Here is a 9904-nt window from a genome sequence, read left to right as displayed (position 1 = left end):
TCTCATGTCATGCCAATAGGATAGCCTCCCCATTAGACTGTGAACTTTTGATCCAAACACCTCTTGGTGAAGAGATTATCAGAGAGGTAGTTTTTCAGGGATGTCCTATCAAAGTGAAGGGTGTAGATTTTGAGGTAGATTTGATTCCTTTGGAGATGAGAGATTTTGATGCCATACTTGGTATGGACTGTTTAAACAGGCATAAAGCTTCCATTGACTACTTCAGGAAGGAAGTAACTTTGCAAACTTCTCATGGACCGAGTATTGTGTTTGAGGGTGAAAGGAAGGATCTTTCGAGGTGTTTGATATCTTCTGTGGAAGGAAGGAAACTTGTACACAAGGGATGTGAGGTATACTTGGCTCACATAGTAGATACAAGAATTATTGGACCAAACCTCAGGGATGTTCCTATTGTTCAGGAGTTCGAGGATGTATTTCCTGAGGAATTACCTGGATTGTCTCCAGATCGAGAGTTTGAGTTTTCTATTGATTTGCTACCGGTTACTGCTCCAATCTCCACTCCTCCATATCGCATGGCACCAACAGAACTTAAGGAGCTGAAAGTACAGTTTCAGGATTTGGTTGATAAGGGTTTTATACGCCCGAGTGTGTCACCCTGGGGTGTGCCAGTTCTCTTTGTGAATAAGAAGGATGGTTCCTTCAGATTGTGTATAGACTATCAGCAGTTGAACAAGGATACTATCAAGAATAAGTACCCTTTACCCAGAATTGATGATTTATTTGATCAGTTGCGTGGGCCAAGAGTGTTTTTGAAGATTGATCTCCGGTCTGGTTACCATCAGTTGAAGATTAAGGAAAGTGATGTGCCAAAGACAACATTTCGCACGCGATACGGGCATTATGAATTTTTGGTCATACCTTTCGGTCTGACTAATGCCCAGCTGTTTTTATGGATCTAATGAACAGAGTCTTCAGAACTTATCTCGACAAGTTTGTAATTGTCTTTAGGGAAAATTATTTTTAAGTCCTTGAAACTTTTTAAACTTCCTCCAAGGTCCTTCTGACAAAATTAAAGTCCCCATCCGTCCTTCCTTTATAGTTTTTGTACTCGTTCGTCCCTTCCGTCACCCCAAGCTGTGATATTTTTGTTTAATCCCAAAACTACCCTTTAAAAAGTTTAGAGGGAATAATGGCGCCAAGTCAAATCACAGCATGGCTATTGTACTGCAAACTTGCTTTGGAAGTTGCATTCTTCTTCTACTTGCATCTTGATGAAGAAGTTGGTGTTCTGGTCCATATTGTTTCCATTCTTGAGCCTCTTCATGTAAAGAACCAATTCTATCTTAGTTCGTCTTCTCCATCTCCCCAGTCCGGAGAAGCTATCTAGTGCAACGTTACACCAGCTGCAAGGATCTCATCTTGAGCATACCGTATGTTAAGGATATCGTCTATCTAGAGATTTTGTTCATATTATTATCTTATTTTTATCAACCACCATGTTCAGAAGGTGGCAGTTTATGACTAAGGGTTTTTTTGTTTTGTTACTGCAGTGGCTTAATGGACATGTTTACACTATTGTGAAATATAAGGGAGAGGGTTGTGTGTTAGATTTAACCATCTTGAGTGGGTGGGAATTATTATTGGAAGAAATATGTACGTATTGGCACCTTCAAGCTTCATCAGTCAAAGTTAAGTATATAATTCCAGATGAGCAGAAGACAGTGGCTTCCATTAGTTCCGAAGATGACTTCCAAACAATGTGCAACATTCACCGGTTATTCAAAATAAACGTGGTTGATATGTTGGTAGAGACTGTGGATAGTAACACAGAAGACAACTCTGGGTCATCGAGACCATCGTAAATATCATATATCTTTTATTCTTTCATTTTTTGTAAATCTCTACTTACGCGATAGATGTTGTCCTTCTATTCGATTTTAATAGTGTACACATGTGATACAGTGATTGTTATGCTGGTTTTTTTGCGCATTAAAACATTTTCGTATTTATTCACTTTAGATTGTAGTTAGTTTTCAGTTTTGTAGTTTAGATTTTTGCTTTCTGTTAAGATTTTGGTAGTAAGAGTTCAATTTTATAGTGTTTCTATATATTTATTGAACTAACAACTTACTTTTTCCATCATACTAGGGAAACATTGTCAATGCTACCGCCAGTTTTACATGGAGGACCTTTAACAATAAGTAATCCGACAAGAGATTCAGAAGCTGAGTTTACTATGATTGGTCATCGTTTTGAAAATGCGAAAGACTTTAAGGATGCATTGTGTGACTTAGCCGTCAAATGCAATTTCAACTTTCGGTTCATAAAAAACGATAAAGATAGAGTGACTGTGACATGTGCTGATGAAGATTGTCAATGGCGTGTTCATGCCTCAAGAGATGAAAACCTTCCTACATTCAAGATTAAAATAGCACAACATGAACACACATGCGGTGGGGGCATCAACACACCATTTCACCCGAGAGCATGAAAGAAATGGGTTAGTAGGAAGGTAGTAATGAAATTACGTGATCGGCCTCTATACCGAGCAGTGGATATACAACGAGATATATTGCCTGACCACGGTGTTCGTCTGCCGTATAAACAAGCCTGGATGGGTAAAGAGTTAGCAAAGGGAATTCTTCATGGCAGTGATATAGCAAGCTATGATCTGTTGGTATGGTATGCAGCCAAAGTTTCTGAAACTAACCCAGGTAGCGTCATTATTATTGACACTGATGGAGAACAATTCAAGCGTGGGTTTTTCTGTTTTCGTGCTTCTCTTGATGGTTTCAAGCGGGGTTGTAGGCCTATGATTTTTCTAGATGGAACTCACTTGTTGGGCAAATAGGCGGTATCCTTCTTGGTGCAACATCCAAAGATGGAAATGAAGGATTTTTTTCATTTGGCGTTTGCTATCGTGGATAATGAAACTGATGATAACTGGACATGGTTTACATCAACTTTGGGTGATGTAATATACGGTGATGACGACTACACCAACATAATCACATTCATCTCGGATCGGTCGAAAGGACTTGTAAATGCTATTGCGAAGGTTTTTCCTTCATCCCCGCATGCTTATTGCTTGCGACATCTACATGCAAATTTTCTTAAATCAAATGGGCAGCTAGGAAAGTCATTAAAAGATGAGTGCTGGAGTTTGATTATGAAGATTGCATATGCATGTACGTCTTTCGAATATGATGAAGCTGTACGCTCCCTATTGGCCATATCAGGACAAGCACACCATTGGATGTTCCAGAAATCGGACATGTCACATTAGAGGCCAGCGGTGGGGTGAAATGTACTCCAACGTCACATAATCTTTTAATGCATGGATAAGAGAAGCATGACACCTTCCTGTGTGTAAGATGGTAGATGCAATAAGGTGGTACCCATAATAGAATGCAAAGTTGTTACATGCTTTCCCGTATTCATGTTTTTTTTTTCAACCATTTGCTTTTAATATTGTTCTTTACTGTTATGATTTTGCTTAATCTATTTACTATTAGAGGTTTGAGTTCTGTATTTTATATTTCCCTTTCATTTATCACGTTACTATTTAGTATTAGTAGTTGGTGTTTACAAATTATGCAATGTGTTCTACAGTTTGTACTTGCATTATTACCCCTAAATCCTGTTATATTTTACATTTACTATCTTAATGGTATGCTCCACGGTGCAATTGATACAACCTATGTTCACGTTGTTAGGTTTAAGATGATGAACATGATGTACAACCGACGTAATTGTTGCTTGAAATGGGAATCTTATCTTTGCCCTGTGATACACAAGAAGATTGAAGTGATAGTCGAAGAAAGTAGGTGCTTACTGATAGGTTGTTCAAATGGAGAACAGTTCGAGGTTGTTGACCACCAGAGTAATTCTGTTAATTTGTGTGCTCGAACATACTCTTGTCGCCACTGGCAGGTTTACGGAATACCATGTAAGTATGCTTGCGCAGCGATTATGCAAACTGATACAAATGTCCATCGCTTCATTGAATCATACTACACTGTCAAATCCTACAAGTTGATATACAAAGAATCGATATTCCCTGTACCAGATCATGGCAAACCGTTGGATGACTCTCGCTAACTCCGTATTTGACCACCTATCTCAAAGAAAAGGTCTGGTCGTCCGAGGCGCAAGAAGATTGAGTCACAAGCATGGCATGTGCGTAAAATACATTGTAGCCGTTGCCACTCAATCGGACATAACAGGGCAACATGTAATGAAGTAATCGCAGACTAAACACTAGGTGGTGTGCATGTTTTTGTTAAACAATGAAATAGGGTAACATGTTTTGAAAATCGTCCATCCAACCATATATGTTAATTTGTAATACTGGTCGTGGATGGCGAATTTTGAAGTGTAAATAGCATTTTCGGTTAGCAGTTAATGAAAATGAACTGATATCTGTGTAAGTAAACAACAAACCACACATATAAATGTAGTCATACATTAATTAGTGGCATATTCAATTTATAAACAACAAACACAATAGTTGGATACGAGTAAGCTTTATTGGTCAGCAAGCATTAAAAGTGATGTATAAAGCGAGCAAGTCATTTGGAGCTAGCATATATGATCAGTAATAGACAAAAATGACTTTTGCTGTTAATTTGTATAGCATAAGTTAGTAAGACAGTATAATAATGACTGTTCTTACTAAAGTAAATATTCAAACACAGTAATGACTGTTCTTAGTGAAGTAAGACAGTACAGTAACTGAGGACATTCATTTCATGTTAGGCATTTGACTTTTCAGCACAATCACTAGACGACTGTGCATCTGCATTAATCTCTATGATGGGTGGCGTGGTTATTAGCTGCTGATCATTTTCTTGGTGGCTTTGTGGTGGCACATCATCCATTTTTTCCCCATCCTCTATACTTGCCTCTGACGCTTCCGTAGGCAATGCTAACTGGGGTGTGTTTCGTGTAATGCCATCTGACAAGATGCGTACAGCGTACTCTAGTCGTAGATGGGCAACATCTGAATGGGGTACACTGAGTTCCTCGCCATGCAGAAGCTGTTCCATGAAACGCATCAAGTATACTGGACAATCGACACTGTCCTCCCTCTGTTGTGGGCAGTCACAAACATGGTTAAGGGTATACGATGCCACCTCATTGATATTGAATTTTATCTACAAACGATCTTCAAACAAGGAACGCTGCAAAACACGAAAACAGAGTTACAAAAAAGTACCAGAAACTCGAAATGGGTATCAATATTACCATGGCATTTGCTGCATGATCATAAACTGGACTACGGACAGATGAATAATGAAAATATGCCTTCTCGTCTTTGTCGAGTACAATAAGATGGTAATGTTTGTTCAAAGCGACCGGCATGAGAACAAGTTTCACTCTGCCATAATCTTCTAAAGCTGGGGACATCATTTTATCAAGACCATCAACTGAATGCTCCTGCTGTGACAGAACAAGCGCCATGGGTCTACAAATTGTGACAGGTCTATCGAACTCGTGGGGGGATTTCTTCAAAGAATCGAGTAACATAAAGATGAACACATCGATGACAGAATCCGACACCATAAGTTTACCATCGATTAAAGCATGAAGATGACATCGGGTCGTGTGGCCCCATACATTACTCCATACAGTAGTCCTAGTATCATATCAAGGAAACATATGAACATCATATAATAAATATAAACACTTAACAATAAAAATAAACAATTACAATGATATCTAAATTGCTATTTGTGATACTAGCATGCACAAATTGAAACTTGCAGAGAAAATTTGAAAAACGATCAATACACCATGATAGTGAAGGTTTAATTTTGAATTCAATAAGCATAGTGTCAAATTGAACCAGCACAGTGCAAAATTTTGTTGAGGTACTTACTTGTCTATTCTGCTGTTGAGAAACACACTCAATGCCATTTGTTGTAATTTTTTCAGACGGCCAAAACCTGCGGGTCGTTTTTTTTCTGGAATGAAATCTTTTGAAGGTTCTTTTACGTTCTCATGGCATATATGTAACCCAGTGTCTTCTAAACTGGTGGGGATATCTTGTATTTCCTCTACGGGGCATGCTTCCTTCTCCCCCTCTTTTACAAATAATTTTTCATCGTTTTTCAATTGGGTTAAGGACTCTATGGCATTATCAATGTCATCAGTTGTTTGCTCATTAAGCACACTCATTTGTAATGGAGTTGCCGCTGTCCTTTTCTTTCCTTTTTGAGTGCTGAAATTTTTTGTTGAGGGAGCAAGTGTTGGGCAAGAGGATTTCATTGCCCTTGTAGCTTGCGTGACTGGCTTCTCATACTGGGACGCTTCAGATACGTCTGCCAATGGGGGTTCCGATACTCGTGGCTTGGATGCCACTTTCTTAAACTTTTTGGCCGGGGGTTCAGACGGATTATCATGGGGTGGTTGCTCCTCATTCCTGTTGATGACATCTTCTTTCCTTTCAAGAACACTTACCTTTGCACGAAGTGCTACAACTCTTCCATCAAAGTTTCATAGTTCTCGTCTTTTGTGGCCTTCCTCACTGGACTTGAGGATAGCGATTGCTGGCCAGACTCCAACTGTGTGCTATCTGATTGCCTACTATGCTGACCTTTCGTCTGGGAGGACTCCCCCTTCATTTTCCCATCTAATTTCCTTCGCCTTATCCTCACATACTTAGGTGCTTTCATAGCATCGGATGTCTGAAACCATTAATGTGTTATTCCGTTGAACCTTTCCATATCCGAGCAGTTCAATTTCAGATTCTCTGTCAGCCATGAGTGGAACAAACTAGCAGAAGATAACAAACACCAATGAAAACATGTACATTAGAAATTAATACATAAATTTTTTTTGCATAAAATAAACATCTTATATAACATACTGAATATTTATATAAATAAGTAAACAAGTTTGCCAAATTGTGAACAGATTGGTGTGAAACAACATTACAATTATAAATATTAATTTCATACCGATACTTATGAGTACTATATTGTAATATTAAAACCCGAAATTAGAATATTCACGAGTACATGCTAAACTATGCATACCTTCTGCCCTCTAGTGAATCAATCAAGGCACTAACAGCAGCTTGTTTCTTGTAACTACCAACACCATAACATAGAATGCGTGGTGTCCTTCCAAAGTGAATCTTCTTCCCTGCTACTCGTGATTTCATAAAACCAAATGATTAATGCCATAGTACAACCCCTTACGTATCCTATCCTTGATTGCTTCCCGCACATTTCTCTTTCACACGCAGCGGTCATGAGGTATATCATCCATCATCCATTTATGTGTAGCTTGTGCCCATGCATACTGTCCTATTGTTGATAGATTGTCCACATAGTAGGGTAACCATGCTGGTGACGAACATGAAGTTGTGGGGAAAAGGAGAAATCCTAGAATGTACACTAATAAAAGCTTCACAAAGCTTTCTTCTTTCTTGCTTTCTCTTTTTACCACCATGTTCATTAATGACCTCACCAGGCAGTCCCTGTTTCGGTCTACTCCTTTACTGAAGTATTCCTCTTCAAATACAGAATGTTCCTTTTTCAATTTGAAGTCAATGGCAGTGCCATCACATTGTAATCCTAATATTAATGAATCATCTTCGGCCTTGAATTGCAGAAAACTATCCCCCAAATGGAATGTGTTGCTCCTTTCATCAAACATTTGCATTAATGCATCCAAAACACTGCGCTCTTGGACTATGGGCTCAATGTCCATGAGGTGGCTGCATGGTGTCCTTCGAAGTATATCCCAATGCCTTCGTGTCATCATCTTCTTCAACTGGTTGATGGTATCAACAACCGGTGCTAAATAACAATGTCCGCTCACAAGATTTCTGAATTGTCGCCCATAATCTTCCTAATCACACAAACAAAAACAAACCTGGGTCAGCGACATATACTTATTGAATAACAAAGTCATAACCTACTATATCTTTCCCAAACAATATAAATTGCCCATAATATCAACAATAACTCACAGTGCAAGCAATTGTCATCTATAATTGAACTAAACAACAGAAATGTAAACAATAACCACTGATAGTAATCCTATTCATAATAAAAATGCATGAATCCTAAATGTTAATGATCCATTCACATCTTCTTTGGTTCTAAATGTTAATCATCCATTCATAATACAACTAAAGAGATAAAAATCTTATCGGTAATGTAGATTGTTAGCATTGAACATCAAATACATTTGTAAATACTGGCCCTAAAATAAATTCCACATGTTGATATCAACGTTATTAGAAAGATTCTGTGCTCATAAGACATTTGTTTACATGCATTCGTAGGGATTTATTCATTACAACTGAAATTAGGGCACAAACCTATTGTACAAACTAACTACACACTCAAATTTCATGTCTTCGTTAAGAGATTTCAAGGAATTTCGTGGCTTATGAACAATGATAATCCAATTTACAAACAATAAACTATAAATGCAAGATAAGACTAACCAAAGGGTGTCGGCCTCCAATGCCGTCGGCCTTCTAACCTTTTTTTCCCTTCAGTGTCCAAACAGAAGGCAAGGATGCTCTCGAGCTTTCTCCTTCTCTCTGGTAGCAGCGACATGAACGCCGGCCGGCTGCGATATGGTCGTTCAATGGAAGAAGACGAAAAGGCTTTCTTTTCTCGGGAGAAGAAGAAATGAGTATGGGGATGTGATGTGATGGTTACTTTAACTATGTTATATTTTCAAACTTTTTTCAAAATTTAATAACCAACTGAGGGCAATCCCATCATTTTACTCTGTTTTTAACACCGTTAGTGGACTGTTGGACTTGAAAGTATTTCTATAGAAAAGGGTAGACTTATAAGGGATATGGAAAAGTCAAAGGACTTTTTACTCCATTGACAAAATGGGAGGGATGCTCCATGCAATTCCTCTTGTCTTTTATTGATGACATTTTGATTTACTCAGCAACTGAAGAAGAGCATGCGCAACATTTGCGCACAGTATTGCAGATCCTTCGAGAAGAGAAGTTGTATGCTAACTTCTCAAAGTGTGAGTTTTGGTTGCATGAAGTGGTCTTCCTAGGACATGTGGTATCTGGAGAAGGAATCAGTATGGATCGAAAGAAAGTTGAAGCAATCATTGATTGGGAATAACCAAAGAGTGTGTCTGAAGTTTGAAGTTTCCTTGGTTTGGCGGGTTATTATCAGTGTTTTGTGGAGGTGTTTTCTCACATTATTGCACCTTTATCACGGTTGACTCGAAAAGGAGGTAAAAGTTTGTTTGGGATGAGAAGTGTGAGAGCAGCTTCCAAGAATTGAAGAACCGCTCGACTTCAGCTAGCGATGCTTACTCGCCTACTAGTGGTAAAGAGTTTGTAGTGTTCAGATGATGCTTCACGATAGGGTCTTGGGCCGTGTATTAATGCAAGATGAGAAGGTAATAGCTTATGCTTCGTGACAATTGAAGAAACATGAGTTGAATTACCCTACCCATGATTTGGAGTTAGCAGCGAGTGGTTTTTGCCCGAAAAATTTGGTGACATTATCTTTATGGAGAGAAATGCTTAATTTACATCGATCATAAGAGTTTACGGATTTATTTACTCAGAAGGAGCTGAACTTGAGGCAGCGAAGATGGCTAGAGTTGATCAAGGACTATGATTTGGTGATTGACTACAACATCTTATCGGTCTCAACTAGGAAAAACTTGAGGCAGCGAAGATGGCTAGGCAGCGAAGATGGCTAGAGTTGATCAAGGCCAATGTGGTAACAAATGCTCAAGTAGGAAAACTTCCACTTCTTTAGCTTCTGCTACAACATCTTATCGGTCTCAACTTGCGGCTCTTTGAGACATGGATGTGAGACTTAAGATCGAGCCAAAGGGAGTTTTGTTGGCAACTTTCATGGTGAGACCATCATTACTAGAAGCGATTTAGAAATCTCAGAGAACAGTATGAGGAGTTAATGAAGGAAATACGAGA

The 9904-nt window shown here is 38.7% G+C and overlaps 1 protein-coding gene across 1 annotated transcript; it reads left to right on the top strand.

The window, feature by feature from the left end:
* The first annotated feature begins 2842 nt into the window (after nucleotides 1–2842).
* Nucleotides 2843–4062, top strand: LOC120254225. The gene is made up of 2 exons (XM_039262366.1): nucleotides 2843–3175; nucleotides 3574–4062. The coding sequence occupies exons 1-2, from the start codon at nucleotides 2843–2845 to the stop codon at nucleotides 4060–4062; spliced, it is 822 nt and encodes a 273-aa protein (XP_039118300.1).
* Nucleotides 4063–9904: the final 5842 nt, after the last annotated feature.

Source organism: Dioscorea cayenensis, unplaced genomic scaffold (assembly GCF_009730915.1).
Source record: "Dioscorea cayenensis subsp. rotundata cultivar TDr96_F1 unplaced genomic scaffold, TDr96_F1_v2_PseudoChromosome.rev07_lg8_w22 25.fasta BLBR01000388.1, whole genome shotgun sequence".
Taxonomy (NCBI): Eukaryota; Viridiplantae; Streptophyta; class Magnoliopsida; order Dioscoreales; family Dioscoreaceae; genus Dioscorea; species Dioscorea cayenensis.
The sequence above is the reverse complement of the archived record's forward strand: the minus strand, read 5'-3'. Positions and strand labels throughout refer to the sequence as shown.

Bases quoted from the DNA above. Each gene is read 5' to 3' on its own strand.
- LOC120254225 (XM_039262366.1), top strand. From the start codon at position 2,843: ATGGAAATGAAGGATTTTTTTCATTTGGCGTTTGCTATCGTGGATAAT. The intron at 3,176-3,573 runs GTACGCTCCCTA...TGTGTTCTACAG, and splicing joins CTTTCGAATATGATGAAGCT to TTTGTACTTGCATTATTACC.